General features: G+C 34.7%; 2 protein-coding genes across 3 annotated transcripts; one reads left to right on the top strand and one right to left on the bottom strand.

The window, feature by feature from the left end:
- Positions 1–702: 702 nt before the first annotated feature.
- LOC113521134 (pre-mRNA-processing factor 19) lies at positions 703–12,913 on the top strand. Its single transcript, XM_052896467.1, has 7 exons — positions 703–852; positions 1,086–1,235; positions 2,071–2,204; positions 3,434–3,574; positions 5,010–5,189; positions 7,115–7,356; positions 7,956–12,913. The coding sequence occupies exons 1-7, from the start codon at positions 834–836 to the stop codon at positions 8,584–8,586; spliced, it is 1,497 nt and encodes a 498-aa protein (XP_052752427.1). The 5' UTR covers positions 703–833; the 3' UTR covers positions 8,587–12,913.
- A 4,662-nt stretch (positions 12,914–17,575) lies between these two features.
- LOC113517188 (E3 ubiquitin-protein ligase RNF185-like) lies at positions 17,576–25,960 on the bottom strand. Of its 2 annotated transcripts, none has more exons than XM_026901762.3 (5): positions 25,822–25,960; positions 25,496–25,663; positions 22,748–22,886; positions 20,926–21,088; positions 17,576–20,456 (listed from the first exon to the last, which is right to left on the bottom strand). In XM_026901762.3, the coding sequence occupies exons 2-5, from the start codon at positions 25,654–25,656 to the stop codon at positions 20,359–20,361; spliced, it is 561 nt and encodes a 186-aa protein (XP_026757563.1). In that variant the 5' UTR covers positions 25,657–25,663; positions 25,822–25,960; the 3' UTR covers positions 17,576–20,358. The 2 variants fall into 2 exon arrangements, with proteins under 2 accessions (XP_026757563.1, XP_026757564.1); XM_026901763.3 differs by having other exon boundaries at positions 25,496–25,660; positions 25,822–25,951.
- Positions 25,961–26,265: the final 305 nt, after the last annotated feature.

The raw sequence follows: 26,265 nt of genomic DNA, 5'->3' as shown, positions 1-26,265 counted from the left end.
TAGAGGTCGACCTGATAGGGTGTATTGCTAGCAATGGGTCTATTAGACCCCAATTACTAACAATCTCTTTCCCCCAAAAGTTATATTTGAGTGATATTTTTTATCAAGTAGTGTTTAAATATTTCGATTTTGATGAAATAAAAAAAAATTAAGTAAATGCAAAGATTTTAATGGTAGATTTGTATAAAACGTATTCTATGATTAATGTTTTAGTTCGCTAACAGAGTACTTTTTAAATAATCAGTCAAAAACATTCAAAAATGTTAGATATTTTTTTGAAAATTTGTAAAATGGCGCAATGCGTCGTTGCAACACTTCGGTGGATAAGCAAAATTTATAAATCAGCTCGCTTTACTGCACTATTACATAGAAAGAGAACAAGTACTATTCCTAGTCTATGGTATTTGGCATTGGCATTACATTTAAAGCATTTGCATAAATTTAATTTTCACCCATTTACCCTAGAGTTAGGGAAAAATGATCTAGTATGGTAATTTCTAGAGTAAATTGGTTTTAGATTTGAATTTGATTTATTTGAGCTATTTTATAATTGCTTTTTTCTATTTTTATGTCGACAAGAATTATCATTTCATAAATATTTTTCTTGTATTTTTCTAATTAAATTATTTAATCTTTTTTCTAACATTTTTTTAAACTTATCTGCAGTATAGAGATTACGCATGAGGTAAATTCTGTGCTACATCATGGGTAAAATAATTTGAAGATTTGGCAATACTTGTCGATTCGTCTTGTTGTTTTGTGGTATAATAATTCTATATTTTTATTTCATTTAAATCTTTAACTCTTGAAAATTTAGCTAAACTGGATGAAAAATGGCCCTTTACTGTGCAAGTGAGTATATGATTCTTTATAATAAATGCTCTTTTAACCAATTTTGTAACTGCGTCTCCCGCGCTTACCGGGTTACTATTTTAGAGCTACTTAAAAGTTAAACTGCTAGCAATTAATAATGTTGGATACGTACACGATATAATTATAATCTACACAATATATTTAAATAGTTTTTTAGTAATAACATTTATGTTTCTATATACATTGGAATTCAGAAATAACCTCACTTTCAGTATCAAATGAAGTCCCCGAATTTCCTGTAGTGTCTCCCACATCGGGCGCTGTATTTGAGAAGCGAATTATAGAGAAGTACATCATAGAAAATGGTGTGGATCCGATTAACGGGAAAGAATTGCGAGTGGAAGATCTTATTGAAATTAAAAGTAAGTTAACCATAACTGGTTTGGCTTTCTATGATAGATTAATGTATATATATGTTTGATTTTTTTTTTTTTTAATTTATTCATGACCATGGATACAAGTCCTTCAGTCGTATATGTTTAATATGCTAAACAACGTTGACATATCTATTTCCTGAAATCAACAAACTGCTAAGTGATTTTGTGTTTTATGATTATTTTAATATATGTCATTATTGATTTGATTGATTTTTCAAACTGTAAAGGCTTCACTATATTACATGTATGTAATATTATTTAAATATAAATTATAAGGGTCTCTGCATATATTGTTATACCCTTATAGGTGTCATGAAATGATTATAGGATTTTATGCACTCTTTGTGTATATGTATTGTATTTTATGATACTCATTAAAATATTGATTTGTTTATTATTGTATATTGTCGATTGTTTGGATACCTCTGTCCCATTCGTGTTTCAACCGTGAAGCAGTTGTGTTTGCATGGCTGCGTTTCGGTTTGAAGGGTGGAATATGGCGTGAATTTATAGGGTACAGAGGAATAACACCTGAGTCCTCAGGAATGGCAACACATGGAGAGTATCATGGATGAAACAGTATACTCTGTTATGTCCATGGTACTGCTCATGTCTATAGGCGACAGTTACCACTTTCCATCAGGTGGGCCATCAGCTTGTTTGCCATTCTAAGTTGTATAAAAAAAATATGTTTTTTTTAAATAACCATTTTCATTAAAAGTACATGCTGTGATCATTTACCAAATAATTCATGTATTATAAAAATAATAGTTTGTCTATGCTTAGACTGTTCAAATTACATTTATTATACTTCTTGCAGCCCCACCTATAGTGAAGCCTAAACCACCCAGTGCCACATCTATACCAGCAACCTTGAAGAGTATGCAGGATGAATGGGATGCTCTAATGCTTCATACTTTCACACAGAGGCAGCAGCTGCAGACTGCTCGTCAGGTGAGTTTTAACAGTGGTGTATTTTTTTATTAGTATAAATCTATAACTTCAGGGTGTAACTTATTGCAATGTAATTTTTTTTTATTATACTTGGCACACAAGTTGACTTAATGGAAAGTGGTAATTATTGTCTATAGACAAAACTCTACCATGGATCACAATCTGTGCCTACATTTTTGAGAAAATAGACATATGTAATTTTTTTGTTACATATTATTCTACCATCATTTCTTCTTTGTAACAGGGATTTATTTTAATCTTTTAATATTACAATAGAAAAAATATAATTTTTTTTTCAAATTGTTTACAAGCCTTCAATTGGTGTGTTTTTATTATTCTATTCACCATGTGGTCCCGGCATAGAATAGGCCACCCCTTCTTTTCCCGTGGGTGTCATAAGAGGTGACTAAGAGAAGGTGAGGGATGGGCAGCAACATCCATCTTAAAATATCTCCAAAGCTTAACTTTGGTTGCCAATCTGTCTACCAAGTTTGGCAACTTGGCAAAACCCCCCTAGAGGAAGGCTTATGTTCAGCAGTGACAGTTAAAAGCTGATTAGATGATTATTCTATTGTTGGATTTGAAACCATCTATTGAAAAGAACCTGTTATTATATTTTTTATTATTTTAATACAGCATTGATGTAGATAATATAATGAACCAGGGAGAGGGGTTGTTAGGAATGGCGACATTTTCATTTCTAGCAGCAATATACCGTGGTCGATCTTAGCATGGTTCCCCTTTTAAACAATTGTGATTAATTCTTATTGGATTTGTCACAATGGGCTAACTGACCTAGTTTCATCTTCACCTATCGCCACTATGTACCAGGTAGAGAGGTTGTTCAGGTAAAGGGGTTGTTGGGAGTGGTGACATTTTCATTTCTAGCAGCAATATATATCGTGGTTGATCTCGGCATGGTTCCCCTTTGTGATTAGTTCTTGTTGGATTTGTCACAAAGGGCTAACTGACCTAGTTTCATCTTCACCTATCGCCACTCACTGGTGCTACGCCAGCATATACCGATAGCGCTGGCGGGGTTATCATTCCATTCTCACCTATTTAAAAAAAAAAGTACCTTTCTTATTGAAAGACTATATTGCATAAGTTTTAGTTATCAGACTTCTTACTCCAAAAAATTTGGCTCTTTATATTTTACTCAGTGGTTCAGCTTTTTTTTTTAATATATCCAGCAACTGTGTCACGCTATGAATTAAAATTTACTGCAGGAACTAAGTCATGCTCTTTACCAACACGACGCAGCGTGTCGTGTTATTGCCCGCCTCACAAAGGAGGTGACAGCCGCTCGTGAAGCTCTTGCTACATTGAAGCCCCAGGCTGGTATCGTTGCCCCACAACCAGTACACCAGGTATGGATATCATGGGACATATTTTTTTTATGGTTAACATTATATATTATTATGTTCACTCCATAGGTAGTTGATTATCATTTGCTTGTCATTGAATTTAAAAGTAGCTAAATTGAATTGTTTTCATAAATATTTTATATTTATCTTTTAAATTGATAAATGAATTTAAGAGGTCGGTGGTTATAAAATAAAACTCGCGTCATTATAGGGGAATCCAACTCGTGTATTAACAGTTTTACAACTTTGCAATTTAAAATACATTTGTATTAAAGCGACTTACCAAATTATACGTCTTTACTGGTCAATGATCAATCAACAACTGTCTACTGTTGGTCGTTACTTGTAGTTTATATGTCGACTATTTTGGCGGGCAAATAATTATTCCGGAAATGACAAATCACCATTTTGTAGTTAAATCAAATCAGCAACGGTGGCACTTGACAACAGTTATGATACAAATATAATAAAATATTGGTATACTAAATGTAAAGGTGCTAACATGAATTAGTGTTATTTAGCCAATGTTGTCATATTGTTAATAACCACGAAAATTCTACTAAGTTATTTTTATCTTGATTTTTAGCGATTTTTTGTCTTTCCATCGTGATAATTCCTATTACTTGAAATAATATTATGCTATCAGTAAATACGACTTAAGATATTGAGAAGAAAATGTTAGCTTAAATGAAAAGGGCTGTAAACCTCATGTTTTTGTTATTTTAATTATGTTTTATTTATTACTAGCGGCCCGTCCCGGCTTCGCACGGGTGGACATTATTACAACATTTTAAAAAGTGGTTATTGTAACATAACGATAATAGTTGGACATATAGTATTGAGATGTTTTATGTAGTTATTGATATTTTCTTCAATATTGTAGAACATACTTTTGTTCTATCACCAATAGTTTCCGCAGCGCACGCGACCAAAGATATTTTATAGTATTTTTTTTATCTAAGTTTTAGTTAGGATTTCTTATCTTTTCTAGCAATAAATATAGCATATGTTACTCGGGGTGAATGTAGCTTTCTAATAGTGAAAGAATTTTTGAAATCGGCAAAGTATTTTTTTTATACAACTTAAAATAGTAAACAAGCTGACGGCCCATCTGATGTAAAGTGTTAACCGTCGCCTATAGACATGAGCAGTACCGTGGACATAACAGAGTATACTGTTTCGCCCATGGTACCCCCCATACGTTGCCATTCCTGAGGACTCAGGTGTTATTCCTCTGTACCCAGTAAATTAACGCCATATCCCACCGTTCAAACCGAAATACAGCCATGCAAACACAACTGCTTCACTGTTGAAAGACGAATGCGACAGAGGTGGCCAAGCAGTCGACTTTTGTGCAAAGTGTCCCTCTGGTGTGGTAGTGTAGACGTGTTAAGCTGGTTAGTGTACGTGTAGTGTAGTGGTGTGTGGTGGACCGCAGGCGGAGGGCGCGGCGGCGGGCGGCGCGGCGGCGGCGGGCATGTCCGGCGAGGTGGTGGCGCGGCTGCAGGAGCGCGCCACCGCGCTCACGCAGGAGCGCAAGCGGCGCGGGCGCACCGTGCCCGACGGGCTGCTCGCGCCCGACCAGATCCGCGCCTTCCTCACGCTCGCCTCGCACCCGGTCAGTACCCGCACCACACTTCTTTGTAATCACACTTGTTTAATGTAATTAATATTTCCCCTCTGGGGGGAAAAGGGATTGTTAGTAATGGAGACTGAGAATCCCATTGCTAGCAATATATCCAACCAGGTCGACCTCCACGCGGTTCCCCCTGGAAACTATCATGGTTAATTCCTGATGAATTCATCATGATGGCCTAACTGGCCTGTTTTCATCCTCATCGATCACCCTTCACTGGTGCCCCGCCAGCGTATCCCGTTAGCGCAGGCGGGGTTACCACTCCATTTTCATCCAATAAAGAAAAAAAAATGGCTCCCTCTCGTGGAGTAATTTCCAGTTTGTATACCTTTTTCGACACCACACAACACGGCCGGCGTACACAGACCACCAGTGTATGCCGGCTAAAGAACCCAGCGACCCGGAGGTCGCCGCCTCCGGAGTTGAAGCCGGGGTAGTGGGGTTACCCCGAGGCCCCTACCTCGCCCGCCCACACATCACTTGGCGGGCATGAGATGCCCTTGTTCATTGATTGACCTTTTTCGATTTTTTTATTCGGTAATATTTTTATTTTATCATTTATCCTTCCCAATCATCCATCCCATTCATACTTGCATTCCATATCTTTCTAACGTTACAACAGTTAACAGGTTATTTTGGGCATCATTTAGAGTTGTTTCCCTTTTTTACTGTTGGCGTTATATACAACACCGTCCCACAGTCTGCGCATTTTATTTCACCTCATATATTCTAATAATATATAACTGTCAGGGGAGAAAGGGATTGCTAGTAATGGAGACTGAGAATCCCATTGCCAGCAATATACCCAACCAGGTCGACCTCCACGCGGTTCCCCCTGGAAACTATCATGGTTAATTCCTGATGAATTCATCATGATGGACTAACTGGCCTGTTTTCATTCTCATCTATCACCCTTCACTGGTGCTCCGCCGACGTATCCCGTTAGCGCAGGCTACCATACCATTTTCATCCATAAAAAAAAATTGATGACTGTCATTTTATGTTTCATATACTTATTATTATCGATATACCTTTTACATTACAATTTTTTATTGAGCCTACTACACCCAGATGACTATATCAGTCTCATATGGAATGTTTGTATAGAAGCTCTGTCAAATTAGTTTGTGTCAAGGACACCTTTACTCATATTTCGTCATAGTCGTAGAATACTGACGGATCTTTATATGTAATCTTCGTCAGGTCCGTCAGTATTCTACGACTATGACGATTTCATATTTATGTAGCCGTTTTGGTACTGCCACTGCTAGTAAGGCTAACAATTATATCGACTCTTCCATCATATAAAGACATATCACCCAAAATATGTTGCCTGATGTTGTAAGTTTTAAATACAAATTCCATCTGCAAAGGTATACGATCAATTTTATGAAAAGTGGTAGTAGAAGTAACAGACTGATTGTGATGAGATGCTTTTTATGCTAAAACACAGAAACGACGTTTTGTAGTGGAAATGTTAAAATTAATGTCTTACCATAATTATGTACCTTATATATTTTACAAGTACTGAAACTATTGTCCAAAATTACCAAAGAAAAGTAATACCCAAATTTCTTCAAGTCCTTTTCACTTTTATCCAGAAATTTCTCCAAGAATTTCATTTCCCTAAAATTTTGCAAATAGTAATTTTTTTACTAAAAATTGGGGAAAAATATCCAAATCTGACAACACTGAAATAAGAGCACTTTACAAACTTCTTTGATAATTTCTAAACCTAATTAATCCTTATCATCAAATAGCAAATGCAGCAGGATTTTTTAATTAATTTAAGGAGCTCAGGTATATGTACTTTTAAATCTTTATATTAAAAATAATTTTAGTATTGTAAAATTATGCTATAAATTATATATCCCAATTAATTTCTAAAATATAAAACAAATCTTCAGGGTCTCCACTCGGCTAGTGTGCCTGGTATTTTGTCTTTGGACATCAACCCGTCGGATCATAGCAAGCTGCTAACGGGCGGCAACGACCGCAACGCGACCGTCTTCAACAAGGACACGGAGCAGGTGGTGGCCATCCTGAAGGGGCACACCAAGAAGGTGACGCGCGTCATCTACCACCCCGACGAGGACACCGTCATCACCGCCTCCCCCGACCACACTATACGCGTATGGAATGTGCCCACGTGAGTATTATAATTTCGCAGTTGGGACGCCGAATGGTTCTAAGCTCCGAACAGCTTTTAATTTGTTGAAGGATGCTACATTTAGGGGTGAAACTCATGTTGCAAAATGTGCGTGGACAGAATGGCAGTCGGAGATGAATGGCTAATATGGAAGGTTGTAGAACTTCTGGCTGTAATAATAATAGTCAATCTTCTAGTGTTAACAAGTTGCACGCAAACTAATTCTAGCGGAATTAAACAAAATAATTCTAACATCCATGAAATAACACCTAGTTCAGTAAAGCATTATGATTGGTAATGATTTTAATTGAAAATGGAATATTGCCCTTCTGTCTCTCTGTTTAGCATTGTCAAAACTATTAAATTTGCTAATACAATATTTTGTTAAAAGAATACAAATAACATGTTTTTATAGTGGTATAGGACACAGCTAAATCACCAATGGAGTCTAAAAAATACCATGGAGACTCGAGTTAACCATCAATAACTTTCAAATGCTTTTTGCCGATATACCATACTAACTTTATATCATTTTAGGTTTTTCAACAAAAAGAACAATATTTTAAATTGCTTTAGTTTAATATTTTTTGGTACAACAGATCACAGACAACAGTGATACTGCGTTCACACGACGGCCCCGTGACCGGCCTGTCACTCCACCCAACTGGAGACTACGTATTGTCCACGTCCACGGATCAACACTGGGCCTTCTCAGACATACGTACCGGTACACTCCTCACCAAAGTGAGCGACGCGTCCGGGGTCAGTCTCACCACAGCGCAGTTCCATCCAGACGGACTCATCTTCGGCACGGGTACTGAGAATTCGCAAGTCAAGATCTGGGACTTGAAGGAGCAGAGCAACGTCGCCAACTTCCCCGGACACGTCGGTCCCGTCACGTCTATATCGTTCTCAGAAAATGGTTATTATTTAGCGACTGCTGCCGAAGACGCCTGCGTTAAACTATGGGATTTGAGGAAATTGAAGAATTTCAAAACCATACAGCTCGAGGAGGGTTATGCTATTAAGGAGCTATGCTTTGACCAGAGCGGTACATACCTCGCTATAGCTGGTACTGACGTGAGAGTGTACCTGTGCCGCCAGTGGCAGGAATTGAAGTTGTTCAACGATCACACGGCGGCAGCGACAGGCGTCCGGTTTGGCAAGAACGCGCAGTACATAGCCTCCACCAGTATGGACAGGACGCTCAAGCTATACGGCATAGAATAATGTTAGAATTAAGGATTATTACTTTTAATTTATATTGCGTGTAATGGAAATGGTATAATAATTCAATTTGCATTCATAATACATAATGAATATGTGTGTAGTGTTCTCCAGTCCTAAATTAGGTAGAGACGCCATTGATAATAATAATAATAAATGTCTTTATTAAATAATTAATTACATTTAGTTAGATATACTAGTCACCGAACTAGGTCGAGCCTGTATCTCGGTAGATGGTTGAATAACTTCCTTTGATTTAAATACTTAAAAAGACGTTGAAATATCGAATATAAACACACTCAAATTTGCACTGTATATTTATTGTGCATTATATATGTGGGTAGCATTAAATTAAAATAATAGAGAATAGAAGAGGCAAAATGCTGATCCACCTTATACGACATGACGATTTTTTTAAGAGAATAGTAGAAGGAAAAATAGAGGGCAAAAGAGGAAGAGGAAGACCGAGGAATAACTACATGGGACAGATAAAGGAAACACTGGGTGTCATGTCGTATGGGGAGGTCAAGGATATGGCCTGGGATAGAGCTGGCTGGAAGAAGATGCATGAATTAGTTGCACCGATAAGAGGAAACTCTTAAAAGAAAAAAGAGCATCAAATTATCTCTCTTACAATTATAGTTTACTCACAATACGTTATATAATTTGTCAGTCATCTTAGCAACTATATACAATGTTCACTTTGATAAATAATAATAAATTTATTAATAAAAGCTGAAAAATGTATTGTTAAACATATATATGGATACTAGATACATATTTACGTAATAATATGTTTTTATACACACATGTTTATGCATAGAAAAATAATCAGACCCAATACAAAGAGACATACATAACTTTGAATGTTTATATACAGAAATCAAATTTGCAACCAACCTTGTTGCAGTGTGTTAAACCAATACACAATCAAGATCGTCAAACGTCCAAAAATATCACATGTCCATATATTTTTTACTATTTTTCATTCAAAATGTTCAGCTATATGATATAATATTTGTAGTGTATATGAATTATTATACATTTTCTGCTACACCACATTGGTATGTGTACAATAATATCACTTTAATAAATTGCTACGCAGTTGATATGTTTTTAGACGTCTAAAAAATATAATCTATACTCGTGAGACAGTAAACAATCTTAGTATGTCTTTTTATCAAATTTACTCATCATATCATCTGTCCATTGCTGAAGATAGGCCTTGTCTTTCACTGGTCTCAAGCCACCTGCATTTCTTGACTCGCTGTGAATGTGTTGTAAATCGTTGAATGTGTAAAGTGCTTATTATAAATGAAAAAAATTGATTCACAGAAAATTGTGTATTTTTATTAAAACAATGAAGGACAAGACAACAAATAGTAACATCGAACGGTAATTTTAAAATTATAACAAAGTATATGTACTAAAATATTTCCAGTCATTTTCAAAACAACGCAATTAAGGTCGTCACTCCATCTAGTGGGAGGTCATCCTACACTGTTTCCCTGTACGGGTTCAGCACTCAAGAACCTTTCTTCCCCATCGGTTATCGGTTCTTCGAGCTATGTGACTAGTCCATTGCCGCTTCAGCTTGCTTGTCCTTCGGGCTAAATCGGTTCTTTTGCGGATATCCTCGTTTCGGACTCTATCACGCAAAGAGACTTCGAGCAAAACTCTGCATAGCCCGCTAAGTAACTTGAAGATTTTACATACGGGCAATCGTGTAGAGCCATGTTTCGGTTCCATAACTCGTCACTGGCAATACGCACTGGCTAAAGATCTTTGTCTTCAAATTCTGAGGTATTTTGGATAAAAAGATATGGCGTAGTTTCCCGAACGCTGCCCCCCAGTCGAGTTGGATTCGTCGGTTGACCTCTCGGTCGAAGTTGGACTTACCTATTTGGACTACTTGTCCCTACCTGGGACAAGTTGTCCAAATAGATAATACATACTCGTCGACAACTTCGAGCGTAGTGTTCTCAATCGTAACCCGTATAGGCGTGACATGGACGTTAGACATGATTCTAGTCTTGTCCATGTTTAAGACCTACCTGTCGAGAATTTATAGGGTACAGAGTAATAACACCTGAGTCCTCAGGAATGGCAACGCATGGGGGGTATCATGGGCGAAACAGTATACTCTGTTATGTCCATGGTACTGCTCATGTCTATAGGCGACGGTTACCACTTTCCATCAGGTGGGCCGTTAGCTTCTTTGCCATTCTAAGTTGCATAAAAAAAAAGCACTATTAATATATAATAAGTCAGTAAGCATTGTTTGTTTGTTGCTTTAACGGCGCAGCTAATTATCATGAAATTTGATATACTAGTAGTAGTTAAGATGGAGAAGGTCTTAAAACTATTTTACAGCTCGACAGTAAATATATGCTAATCTTAGTCACGTGGATTCAGTCACGAGAAAAAAAAAAAATACTAAAAAACAAAGCAATGACCTGCGATTATATCGATTGACATAAATACCTTTATACAATATACATTCAGTATTTGTTTATGATGTATTAATAAAAAGACATGCCAAATTTGTTTATTAATTGTGTTGAGTATAGAAAAATAGATATAGTTTAATATTTATCGACCATTGGTCTTTCATACGCGCCATTGTGCTATCCACCGTTACTCCTGGGAATTATGCCCTACCATGAAATTCCGAAGTTTCGGACTCAATTTCGTGTTTTTGTTCACACCTAAATTGACTCAGTAAATGGAGCTTAACATTTCGTTCGTCATAAATACTACTATAAAAGTCCCAAGGAATAATATTTTCATATTTTTAAACTGCAAGTATCATGTAATTTTAACATTAAATTTCTGTTTCGTTCGCCTCGGAAATTTCGGGAAACATTTCGTAGTAGGCCCTCTGATGTCATTTGTAAAACGCGATATGCTTTTAATTTCCCGCTATAACATTTTGTGTCAGAAACAAAGCAAAATTCTAAGGAAAGGTGTTACACTCAAATGTTCTTTTTTTTTTAATATACATTGTAAAATGACAGGGCCCGAGTTCTATAAATGTAATGTCTCTCGTTGCAGGACAAAAGTGGTTTTTATTTTATCCCCTTATAAAAAATGTCAAACATTTTATAAATCTATTTATTAAACTGTTTTCTATCTTTTGAATTAAATTCACATTTTGAAAGAAAGTGACAAAACAGTGTAATAGTTAATTTATTTTTATTTATTTATTTAAATAAAAATAAATAAATAAAAATAAATCCACAATTTGAAAGAAAGTGACAAAACATTGTAATAGTTAATTTATTTTTATTTATTTAAATAAAAATAAATTCACAATTTGAAAGAAAGTGACAAAACAGTGTAATAGTTAAGTAGACTTGTTAAAGCTTATGGTTTTTATAAGGGGATTAGGGTGTATATAAAGTTTTGTTTAGGTTAAGCTTATGTTTCTCTTTGGTTTAACCGTGTTCGCAGCGATAAAATTGAACAAATAAATATTATTATGTAGCCAAACATTACTAACTTGTAGCACTTCATTTTTCATCTACGGAAGCAAGGACTGAGCTAAAAATTAGCAAGCAAAATAGTTTACTAGACTAAACAATGTAGCTGGTGTGAAATCGAGCTGGAAAACCAGCATGTCCCAATTCTATATTTGATTGTAACCAATTTATCTGAGTTCCAATCCATTTGCCAGCTTTCTAAATAAGAATAAATTATTAAATACAACTAGACAACTGATAGGTTTTTTTTTTGATGGATGAAAATGGTATGGTAACTCCAGCTCCTGGAAGTTGAACTGGTGCGCCAGCCCGAGCATGTCCAGCACTGTGTCCTCGCGTAGCAGGGACAGACCCATGTGACCTGATCGTGTGATATGTTTTTTTATTGGATGAAAATGGAATGGTAACCCCGCCCGCGCTAACGGGATACGCTGGCGGAGCACCAGTGAACGGTGATAGATGAGAATGAAAACAGGCCAGTTAGCCTATCATGATGAATTCATCAGGAATTAACCATGATAGTTTCCAGGGGGAACCGCGAGGAGGTCGACCTGGTTGGGTATATTGCAGCAATGGGATTTTCAGTCTCCATTACTAACAATCCCTTTCCCCCCTAACTTATAGGTTTATATGGTTTTATTACCATAGCGGCATTGCTTATCTGGTTTACTTTTTTTTTATTCGTTAAAATCTCTTGGTTGATTTTTGATGTATTCGCTGCGCACACGGTGTTATATGTTCTAAGTCAAACATTACGTTATTATTTAAGTTTATTATAATTACATTTATACATTAGAGATGACTTCATTGAATTGAATCTAAAATAAACTGAAGGGGAGATTCTGTAATTTTTTATTTTTATCTCTTCCGTGAATTAAAAAAAAAAAACCATTTTGATAATTAAAGATTTAGTCCCACAAAAAAAATCTACTGAATCGATTTTGATAAAATTTCTATGGTTAGATACCTATAACTAACTATATGATATAACTAGATGTTAGTACCTGGTATCTGGAAGTATATCCTTTTAGATAAATTTTTCTAAATCAGTACATAACTGATGGAGTTATCAGATAACAGAAAAAGACAACCGAGTTGAGAACCTCCTTTTATTAAAGTCGGTTAAAAAAATAAAGCATTGATCTTGTAATATGCAGAAAAAATTAATCCCCCCCCTTTCTGTGACGTCGTATGGAACTAGCACTTTATAAGAATCGATAATTTCTGTTTGATATATGAGGTAAGTTTTTTTATACAACTTAGAATGGCAAACAAGCTGACGGCCCACCTGATGGAAAGTGGTAACCGTCGTCTATAGACATGAGCAGTACCATGGACATAACAGAGTATACTGTTTCGCCCATGAGACCCCCCCATGCGTTGCCATTCCTGAGGACTCAGGTTCCTCTGTACCCTGTGAATTCACTACCATATCCCTTCGAACCGAAACACAGCCATGCAAACACAACTGCTTCACGGTAGAAACACGAATGGGACAGAGGTGCCCACGCAAACGACTTTTGTACAAAGTCTCCCTCTGGTAATTTATTGCATGCTTTGATTTTGTTCATAAAAAAAAAAAAACATTAAAACAACATGATAGCATTTAAATTGTATTTTTATAATTTACACAAACCCTCCCTTCACAACATATCCAATAATATGATAAAATATATACAATCAACTTACAAGGAATATTAAAATAAAACAATTAATTCATAGTGGTTCTTTTAGTACAACGGCTATCCGAACGCCGAATGATCTACACGCATGATATTGATTATTATGTAACAAATCATCATTTATATGTATATGCTACATAATCATACATCGAACAGTATTGGAATAACGAAAAAAAAAACTTTCAAAGTAATCAACTGCTGATAACTAGCATATAAATATAATTTATTTATAAGAGATGTTCCGAATAATATGCCTTACTACATTGTAATAACGATCACCCCCAAACGTTGATACTTCTGCACTGTGAAGTCGACGATTAAAACCATTTGTTTATTAGTGCTGTTATTAAATAGACAGTCATAGGCTTATTTTCGATGTTACAGTTGGGTATGGCACTGAAATTTCCATAGTCCTTCGAGCCGGATATTACCACTTGCTTATAAGTCTTAATGTTAAATGACAACTCGAAATCAAGTGAATACAAGTAATGCGTCCAAAACGTAACAACGCATTTGCAATCCCTGTATAGATCCTATTCGGAACATCTATATTATTAAAAATACGATCAAAACAAATTCATAGTATCCAAATTTTTAAATATATAAAAATAACAAATGCATGCAGATGATACGCAACGTTATTTTCATCTTTTATTTGTCAAATGCAGACAAAAAACTGAAGTTGGCAACGAAATAGCTTTCTCTGTATATCCAAAATATGGTCACGTGTATTATTATGTAAACGCTTGTATCTTGAAACTTAACATTTGCTAGTTTCACTCGTTATGTCTTTTGAATTTTTAATGTCAAGGTTAAAGTATGATTATAACATAGTATTTAGCTGTATTCATAAATATCTCTTGTTTTACAGAGTTCCTTAGGGAGTATACCAAGATTTTTGAATATTCTACCTAAGTTTCAAACTGGTATACGTTTCTAGCTACACATATATTTAAGTAAATAACAGAATATTACACGTGACTTTAACAAGATTGCACATATGTATATTTGTGTATATACATGTACATGATTTATTTTTATAGTCTTTTTAATAAATTATAATTTAATCATATTCTTTTAATTTAAAAGCAATACAAAGTTGCCATACGATGAATTCTCCAAAATTAGGAATTTTTAATATAACCATATAAGCTCGTTAGATAAAACTAGCCCAGACGTCTGCAGCGTATGATGGCAAACAGTATTCGATTAAAGAATCAATGAGACATAGAAATACAGTAACTGCAGAGTGGGCATATTACTTTAAAATATAGCGGGCCGAATTCTAAAACTTCATTTTTATATATAATTTTTACCTATATCTACATTCACAATATTTTGTTTTTTTTTTGGTCGAATTGTGGATGACAATTAATTAACCAAATGAAATGCCAAGAAAAAACATAGGAAAAATATCACTTTCTTTTAGGATCCTTAGAGATGTTTGTTGTAGTAAGCGGTTCAAGCAAGATTAATTGGTATGTTGATTTATTCAACTATAACAATCCAATGAAATCAGACAGTTTTCCCAAATTAATACATCGCCATTTGCGTTTCTTTTATTCTTAAGTAGAATATGGATTATCTAGCAACTAACAACAGAGTCTAAGTCACTATAGCCTATAGGACACAAGAGGCGATCCTTGGCAAGTGACCGTAACAAGTTTTTAGTGAATAAAAGGAAATAATTCTAATTTGCAGCCAAAAGCACCTCATCAGTAGAGGGTGTAAGCTTTCAAATGTGAGATATCCTACCTTCAAACTCTATAATTGGCTGTCTGTATTCTGTGGAAGAGTTTACAGATACGTTTAAATGTCCTTTCAGAATCGACCCGGTGTACTATTTCTTTTTTTTTTTTCATATTTAATTAACTCATCATCGAGCAACTTCTCATTGGTACACAATGTAATCATTAATTTCATAACCTAATCCTTAATCATAGTGCAAATTTATCGAGGAGATTGTTTTTATAGTCATTTACATATTTGCATTAGTCACTGGTGCTGACCACTTTCTTTGGAATTTCTTTATAACGATTCAAGTAATAAAATCATTACTTCTTTATTAAAAACTTACTTTTTAATTATTATAAGGAATCATACTAACTACTAATAGCAGACAATAATTAAGGAAGTAAACCAAGTAAATTAAAAATTTATTAGTAAACCCTTCTAAGTAATATATATATATATATATATATATATATATATATATATATAAATTTATTCGTAATCGGCGAAGACACCGCGTATACACACAGACAAACCTTCACTGAAATAAATTCACTAAAATGTGACTAGGTTGAAATTTTTACATGGAATATTATATACAGAAAATAAATATATTAATTTATTTATTAGAGGTACAAACTGTATTAGGGTTCCGTAAAAAAAATATACAAAAAAACTGTTACGGTGTGATTTTTTTTTATTACGGTGTATGTTGACTATATACAATGACTTAGACGACGGAAAGATAATTTTGGAATTAATATGCATAAATGCATACATCGCGCCCGTCTCACAGTGGGGCAAACAACAAAATAAACTAAATGATTCTATTTAAAAATGCCAACTTATCAATATACTCATACAAAACGTGACACGTAAAGTACCATTTCTAATACGTCCCAATTCTGCCAACATACGTGGAAGCAGACCCCACCGATACCCCACGACGCGCAATATTTTATATTATTACATCATAGGGAATTTCCGCTTCTTTTTAACTGCTATAAAATCCATCACCGTGCTCACCCACTTTATACGACATAAGGAACTTTTGTACAAAATATACAAAATATAATACGCCTACAGTCTAGCCTACACTGAGAATGAGTTTAGACTGTGAATTCTGTCAGTCGATCAATGTGAGAGCCACAACTATGGGCAGGTAGACGCCGCAAGTATCTCAATTTGTTCGAAAAATTTACTACTTTCTTAGAAGCTATTTATTATAGCTAAAACCCCGTTCCAGACTAATCCTTTTCGAAAATACCATTTCATGTAACTATATGAAAATACAGACAGTATTTTTACCATAAATTTTATATACAACTCCGCAAAGTCTACCTAGTTGTGGCATCTGCTTAAATCCATATTTGTAACTAAACTCAAACAAAAATGGCAACGTCATCGTTATCTTTGGATCGCGACTTTAAGATGACCAAAAAATGACGTTACTAAAATGACCAAAGATTGACGTCACCTCGGTACCTGGAGCGTTGTATCGAGAAGATTATCAGCACCACTGAAATACAAATCCATAAACTGTTCAACGCATTAATGTGCGTCGAACATTCATATTGCAGTCCCATCTCCTGGTAGTGACTTATATTTAATCATTTAATTAAATCGATGTACAGCAGATGTAGGATGCAACCGCAAACCTACACTGACAATATGTTCACATAAAAACAAATAGCCTGCAGTTTTAAATAATTAATCTACAAAGTGAAATCGAAATTATTAGTCGAATTAAAAAAAAAAAAACATCGCAGTACGTATTAGGACAGATGTTTCGTGAATTCAATAACGACAAATAATTTTGAGGTTAGGAATTGTTAGTAACGGTTACGCCAGTCGCCATTGTTAGCAACATACCCTGTCAGATTGATTTTCACGCGATTCCCCCTGTCAACCGTCCTGGTAAAACCATATCGTATTTATCACAATGAGCCATTTCTCATCTTTAAATTTTACTTTCCCGCCATTATCTAACGTCAACATAGGCGGATGCACTGTACCATTTTTAAATAATTAAAAAAAAAAGTTCTGGATACACAATATTCAAAGGTCCAATTTTTTTTTTATTTTTCAAACCGCATCTTTCTTTGTGTTGAAAGCGTTAATGTTTCACTGACACTAAAGATTTCGGTTTCACCCTGCAGAAACTATTTCCAGCATCCCATATTAGTTACAGATTTATATATCTCGCCACATCCACTCCCAGACATTTTTATTTCCTTAAATAAAAACAATATATATAATAATTTATGCTTCTACCGCAGATATCGCTACGGGATTTAACTACTAGAAGCAAACATAACGTAATAGTATTACATGGCGGACTAAGCAGTCAGTTAACAAAGGACTCGTAGGGAACCCATTGGTCAGGCTTCAATAATGCACTTATCTATACTTATAATAAATCTGTAGAGATGTCAATTTTGTACATGAAATGTATTTCCAAAATAACTATCAGGGGTCGATTAGTGATCGATACTGATGCCAAAAATGCAATCAGTGAAATTTTTGTCTGTCTGTCTGTCTGAAGCAAAAACTACTCGACGGATTTTAACGAAACTTGGTATAATTATTCTTCATACTCCTGGACAGGTTATAGTATACTTTTCATCACGCTACGATCAATAGGAGCAGAGCAGTGAAGGGAAATGTTAGGAAAACGGGAGAAATGACTCCATTTTTAAGCTTCCGTCGCGTGTGCAGCCTTAATATTTTTAAAATGTTAAAATGTCCACCCGTGTGAAGCCGGGACGGACCGCTAGTTAAATAATAAATTTGTGTATGTTTTGTAATAGTAAACATCGGTTGTTTGTTTGAACATACATACAAATTGTTAATTTTTAAAATATGAGCAATTATGTTATAAAATTTTTTACATTATACCTTTTACAGTTCACGTTCCAGATATATTTTTGCAAATATTTTTAAAATGGCTAAACATTGAAAAAGCTTACAGTTCTTTTGTCACTTTCCAAATACCACTTATTAACATTTATGGTAGAAATTTGGATACTGAAAGTTTTTTTTTTAATATATAAGATTTGAGGATATACGCATACAGCCCTATCAGTGAGTTCCCTATCGTTGCTACACAACGGCCGTATTACACTTGATCGTTTACCGTATTCGGATATCAGAATGGCTGCTTTGATCAAACACAATTTTGATCTCTATAGGCAACAAATACATACTTGAACCATCGACAACGAGTAACTACTTGACATTATTTTTTTACATTTTGACAGTAAATTTAAAGAATTAGTAGAAAACATAACTTTTATAAGGAAATTAACCCTTTCAGGCCTAAGATTTTTTTCTTTCAGAATAAATATATTTTCGTGTTTTGGAGGCAAGCCATCTTGCCGGCACGCACGAGACTACTGCACCACTTAACCGCTAAAATGATTTCTTATTGGCTGCTTTAGAATCTCACTATCATGTTATTTCAGCTTCGTGCGTAAAAATGAATTGCGCGCGGTTTTAGAATTTTTTAAAGTTACAACTCACGCCCGTATCGTTCAGGTTGATACGCACAATGGCCCAAGTGAGAGGCTAAGCGCGGAAAATGGAGTCTTTTTCACATTCACATCGTTCAGGTCTGAAAGGGTTAACCACTAGCCTTAATTTCATACACATTCGAATGCCGGTAACTGACAAGTGTAATTCTGTCCTTTAATACAATAAAAATAAGAATAGAAATGATTTTTACTAAATACTGTGATGTATTATGTGTGAATTAAAGTAATCCTTAGTAATTTAAGTAATTCCTCTTAATTATGTAATTATAAGACAGTTATATATATATAATATACCCAACAAGGTCGACCTCTTCACGGTTCCCCCTGGAAACTATCATGATTAATTTTAGATGAATTCATCATGATGGGCTAACTGGCCTGTTTTCATTCTCATCTATCACCCTTCACCGGTGCTCCGCCAGCGTATCCCGTTAGCGCAGGCGGGGTTACCATTTTCACCCATTAAAAAAAAAATGTAAATTTTGACTTTTGCGTTGCATGACTTATGGTTTTTAAGAGACATGGAGTAATGTAATTATATTGTGAATATATAATCATTTAGCTGCGATTGTTTTGGCGTCTCTAGATTACAATGGAGTTCACGAGTTGACATCGGACAACATTATACAATTATACAACTTAGAATGGCAAACAAGCTGACGGCCCACCTGATGGAAAGTGGTAACCGTCGCCTATAGACATGAGCAGTACCATGGACATAACAGAGTGTACTGTTTCGCCCATGATACCCCCCATGCGTTGCCATTCCTGAGGACGCAGGTGTTATTCCTCTGTACCCTGTAAATTCACGCCATATCCCACCCTTCAAACCGAAACACAGCTGCTTCACGGTAGAAACACGAATGGGACAGAGGTGCCCAAGCAATCGATTTTTGTATAAAGTTTCCCTCTGGTAGATTACGTGATCGTGTCCAGTCTTTTTAGAACCATAAACAATTATGTATACATATTTAATTGTAGTAGGTGATATAAGTTCATATCACTGGTTAGTTAAAAAAAACAAAACAAGTCTAATCAACTGATAAAACGTTAGGTCATTGACATTCCTATTCTTATTTTAAATGAATTGTAAAGCCATGTATTCGCCATGTCACAATTGAGGCGCAACAGCACGCGACAGGGCCAAATGACATGTAACATATTTCTTGGTTTTGTAACAAAATAGAGCTTCTTTGCTTATAATGTTTGGTTACATGTCTCGCTACACGTTACGCGTCAATTGTCTATTGAATATATTAGGTTAAGTTCAACAGTCGTTCCAGTGGAGCTTGCAGTGGGCTAGGAGTGCACAGGGTGCTTGCTGCTCAGCGTGTCCACACACGGCAGTCATGCGAAGATCAGCCACAGCACGAACAATATGGCCACCCATAGGAATATCTTCGACAGGAACTGTTCTTCTTCATACTGCGCTGTCCCGCGGGGAGCTAGAGATGGGTGGTGGAGTGTAAAAAAAACGTCATACGTTTCATAAACCTATTTTAGTTAGTGAACTTCTTTGTCTCTTTCTTTCCTGCTATATTTCCATTTTGAAAGAAAGTGACAAAACAGTTAAATACCTAAAATAAGTTCTAGTTTTTATATATAAGGGGGTATGAATATAACTCGCATTAATGCATCAAATATAACATTTTTAAAGATACATTTAACATTTGCATAGATCGACGAAATAGCAGAAAAAACATGAAATTGTTTACAAGTTGACCGTTGTTTTAATTTGAGAGTTGCGTGGCGATAAAGATGACTTGGAGGAGAAAGAGAGAGAGACAGAAATCACGTCGTCACTTAGTGTCTAGTAAATAATTTATTTCCTTTTTAATATAATTTCCGTTTTAATAATCCTTTTTAATTTAATAAAACTAGACAGATTTATTAGAATATTATTTTAAAATGTACCTGCACTAGGTCTTGGATCACCAAAGTTGAACGTGGAGGTGAATATTCCAAATGGGAATGCACCAATTCCAAAAGACATGTGAAACCCTTCTCCGAATCCAAACCCTGGGAAGCCGCTGTTGTTTTCTGGCTCAGTACGTTGGCCGGCGGGCCGTGGCGGCACCTAAGCGGTGACCAATTTAATCAGTATTAAAAATTATTTCAATAGATAAATACATACTAAAATCTGAAAGAGGTAATTATACTCATAAGCTAGACCAGTCATATAGGGGTTTTTTTTGGATGAAAATGGAATGGTAACCCCGCCTGCGCTAACGGGATACGCTGGCGGGACACCAGTGAAAGGTGATAGATGAGAATGAAAACAGGCCAGTTAGCCCATCATGATGAATTTATCTAAAATTAATCATGATAGTTTCCAGGAGGAACCGCGAGGAGGTCGACCTGGTTGGGTATATTGCTAGCAATGGAATTCTCAGTCTCCATTACTAACAATCCCTTTCCCCCCTCATATAGGGGGTTGAAGCTCAGAATGAGAGATAAAAATCTGAAAACTAGTATAGGCCTTTATTTTGCCATTCTAAAATGTTGTCTTAAAAGTATCATAAAATCTCGTGTCCGCGACTTAAGAGCTTCAAGGTCAAAGGTAAAAAAAGATGAGTATTTTGCAAATATCTCCTTTCCTATAGCTTTAACACTATTTAGGTTTATTATAATAATTATAGGAAATAAAATTCTCTACAACTTTTGTTTCAAACATGTTTTTTAAATGAACTCTTCTTGTGAAAGGAAGCCGAACACGTAGCGCTTAGGTATCTACAGCATAATGCAAGCTCAACCGTTTGTGTTGTTATATAATTTGCCGTATCAAGTGCATAAACCATAAATACATACATACATATCTGTCACGCCTGTCTCCCATTAGGGTAGGCAGAGACAATGGAACGTCAAATGCTTCGATTCAAACAAACCTCTTTCGCTTCTTCCACATTCATCAATCTTGTCATACACGCTCGCCGGTTACGGGTACTTTTAATTTGGCCCTTCTTCAGCACGTCGCCTATTTGGTCGACATACGTCCATCTAGGGCGGCCCCTACCCACATCACCATTCATTCTTGCTCGATAAATCTCTTTCGTAATTCTTCTTTCATCCATCCTCTCCAAATGACCAAACCAACGCAACATTCCTTTTACGATTTTTGTCACTACATCGTCTTTCAGTCCACACTTCTCTCTAATCACACTGTTTCTTACTCTATCTTTTAATGTAATACCACACATACTTCTCAAAGCTCTCATCTGTACAGCATTTATCTTACTTTCATGCTTCTTCTGCCATACCCACGATTCGCTTCCATACATGAGTGTTGGTGTCAGTATTCCATAAATACATATGTATTTATAAATAATTTTCTCCCATTCGTGATTCAACCGTAAAGCAGTTGTGTTTGCATGGCTGTGTTTCGGTTTGAAGGGTGGGATATGGCGTGAATTTACAGGGTACAGAGGAATAACACCTGAGTCCTCAGGAATGGCAATGCATAGGAGGTATCATTGGCAAAACAGTATACTCTGTTATGTCTATGGTACTGCTTATGTCTATAGGCGACAGTTAACACTTTCCATCAGCTGGGACGTTAGCTTGTTTGCCATTCTAAGTTGTATAAAAAAAATCTTAGCATAAATCAATAACGAAGGCATCCTCATACTATTTTATAAATAAAATTAATAACTTATAATCCTCTAATTTAAATGGTCAATAACACTACGAAATATACACACAAAAGTCTAAGGAAATATAAGAAATATTTACACTATACCTTATTTCTTGGATCCTCCTGTTTAGTGTTGCCCCGCCCATACAGTGGGATCACCTTGTCGCGACTGATCGCAGCTTTGCACACTGGACACACCTGTCGACTTGGGCGCGTTTCCAGCCATTGATGTAGGCATGGCCAACTGAAAATTATATTACTTGGACATAGGAATTCATACTAAAAATATAAAAACTAAAACTCTTAAAACACCCCTAAAAGCCTAACTGCGGTTGCCAACCCGCCTGCCGAGTGGCAACCGTCGCCTATAGACATGAGCAGTACCATGGACATAATAGAGTATACTGTTTCACCCATGATACCCCCCATGCGTTGCCATTCCTGACGACTCGGGTGTTATTCTTCTGTACCCTGTAAATTCACGCCATATCCTTCCACCCTTAAAACCTAAACACAGCCATGTAAACACAACTTTACAATTGAAACACGAATGGGACAGAGGTACCCAAGCAATCGACTTTTGTACGAAGTTTCCATCTGGTAAAGATAAACTATTGTCAAAACTCTCCTTATAAGAAAGGCATTTGTTCAGCAGTGGACAGTCAACAGCTGAAATGATGATACTAAATATGGGATCTGAAATAGATAGCTGTTTGGCCAGATACCGGATATTTGGCTAACCTTGCTCCTCGAGAGCCAGATATCTAGTTATATCTAGTCAACTGTATCTTGCAAAGTTCATAACACGTTTTAAAATTGCTTTAAATAAGTAGCAAATGAAAACAATACTAGCCAGTCTCACAGTGAAGAAAGAAATTTGATTGCATATGAGATTGATTTTTATCTTAAGTCAGAGCAGTAATGCTAAACACCCCTTATTTTTCTGTGGAAGTCATAAGAGGCAACTAAGGGAATTGGAGAGACAATTAGCATTTAGTACAATATGGGTACCAATTAATTTTCTAAGATGTTAAACAATGATATAAAAAAAGCTGTAGAATTAAAGTTACATTATTTATTTTTTCACTTAAATAAATTTATTGACCAAAAGAAATGGTACAAAATGGTGGACTTAATGCTAGTAGTATATGCTTCCAGGCAAACTATGCGATGAAAAGTGAATCACGGGTGTGATACTTCATTATTAATATAATATCACTGATTATATTTATTAAGTGATTTAATTAATTAATTAACTAATATAGATATTTCATAATTTTTTATTAAACCTGGTATCTGGCCACATAGGTGATGAATAAGCCGATATTATTTATGCTTATTACAGTTACTGGATATCTATTTCATCACCATCAAATATACCATCTTTTGTCATAATTAATTTATGACACTTTTAATTTTAAAATTTTAAACTTTTAATTTATATTATAAATATAAAAGTTTAAAAACGGTTGGATAGACGTTTATTATTCTTATGCAAAAACTAAATTTGGTACATGGTTAGGTTATATCCTAAATTGGACACATACACACACATTGGACATTTTATGTAATGTGACAATATTGACAATGACCTGACATATTGAACGATTTTGTTGTTACAGGCTAAAATATAATAAATCAGTTACAACAAAATGTTGAATATTTTATTATTAATAACAATAATTTATTGTAATTTAAAATTGTGTTACAACATAGAATGTACATGTTTAATGTTGTGTACTAACTGACAAACAACATTATTTGTACCATCTGAACTAATATAAAGTATACTATGTCTCAGATTTTAATTGTGTATTATTGTATTATTTATTTATTTTTATTTATTTATTTAACACTTTATTGCACCAACATAACATGATTTGTTAAAACAATTTTCAATACGTATAGTGTAGTACAAAAGGCGGTCTTATTGCTAAGCAATCTCTTCCAGACAACCTTTGGGTAGAAAGAATTAAAGCATAAGTAAGTAGGTGGCGCGTTAAAAAAGATAGATTTGTAAAATAATATCTGTGACAGGATAGTCATATACATATACATACATAAATAAACACATACAACCAAACATATACATATATATACATACACATATAAATATATATACATACATATACATATATATATACATACATATACATATATATGCATAAATACATACAAATATACCATATTAATACACATATATTATGTATTGTATTATATTGTAATTAAAAAATTATTGTTATCTATGAAATTTTATATATCCCATACCTAAACATATATTAATGTAACATTAATATTGTAGATAAATAAAAATGTGTTCGAATTGTATTTATATATGTAAATAAACATACAAATTAATTTACATTCATATATTTACAAAATTAATCAAAAGTAATTTCAGCTAGTGGCAAAGTTGTAACTATTTATTATTTTTAATAAATATATTCACATTTCAGACACATTTCGTCTAATGAAGGGTTCCTGTACATCATACAAAAGTTCTGGCTGTTTATATTTTGAATTTTAACAATTTTTAGTGAGTTAAATAATAAAATCAGATAATGTAATATTATGCTTTGCAAATATAAATAGACCAACAAAGAATATCTTATCATTTGCTATATCAAAAGCTGTTCAATATTGGTAAAGCTTTATAAAAAACATTTCTATTTTAAAAATAATTAACAATAACAACTTATTTGATTAATTATTCTATAATATGGACTTAATTATAGGAAATATAGAACTAATTATTTAAAACATTTGGTTGTAACCAAGGACAATTGGTAGCAATTGTATAGCAGTGAGATTGTAATCAATGACCTTTAAGACTGTATTAGAAGTGTTACATACCAGAAGAGGTGTCCACACATACTGACTACAGCGTCGCGGGCTGTGTCCAAACAGATGTTGCACTCCAGCATACGTTCATCGTGTTTCTCCTCCTCTTGACCAGCATCTCCGCCGGGTGCCGACGCTGACGCGCTTGCCTGCGCCTCGCTTGTCTCCGCCATCACTCTGCTACAAAATATTCTCTCACTATCTCACATTACGTCAATAAAAACATTAATTTCTTTATCGCAATCGGCCCAAGGTGACGTTTATATGTGACACGACAAATGTATTCGACGTCAAATTTTATATCTGTTTTACAAATAAGTACATGGAAATACAATCACCTGTTATTGAAAAATTTGAATGAATATATAAATAATAGCCGATTTGCACAGAAATTCTAAATAATAAATAAATCACATTCCAATCCCGTGGTTTGATGATCTGTCATTTTCTTATTTTTTCACAATTACATGCAGTACAAATAGACAAAGTTTAAATTTCATACAGCTTTATAATATTTACACAAATATTCTTTATTTATAAAATAACTATTGTATATTGTAAATATTTTAAGTAATGTTGATAATTATGTTCTATTTTAATACTATTATATTATACTTTCACTTTACGTTATATATGAATGGAATAAAAATTACCATAAACTTAGTGTTTATCTGTGGTGTTTATAAACAAAACAGTGTGGTGTCTGTTTTCATTTACAGAATTAATATATTTTTATCGTCTTGTGATTGGTTTGTCTTTGTCTTCTTGACCGATATTGTTCA

This window comes from Galleria mellonella, unplaced genomic scaffold (genome assembly GCF_026898425.1).
Source record: "Galleria mellonella isolate WM207_F2 unplaced genomic scaffold, CSIRO_AGI_GalMel_v1 utg103, whole genome shotgun sequence".
NCBI classification, from domain to species: domain Eukaryota; kingdom Metazoa; phylum Arthropoda; class Insecta; order Lepidoptera; family Pyralidae; genus Galleria; species Galleria mellonella.
This window is presented reverse-complemented; position numbering and strand designations above follow the sequence as displayed.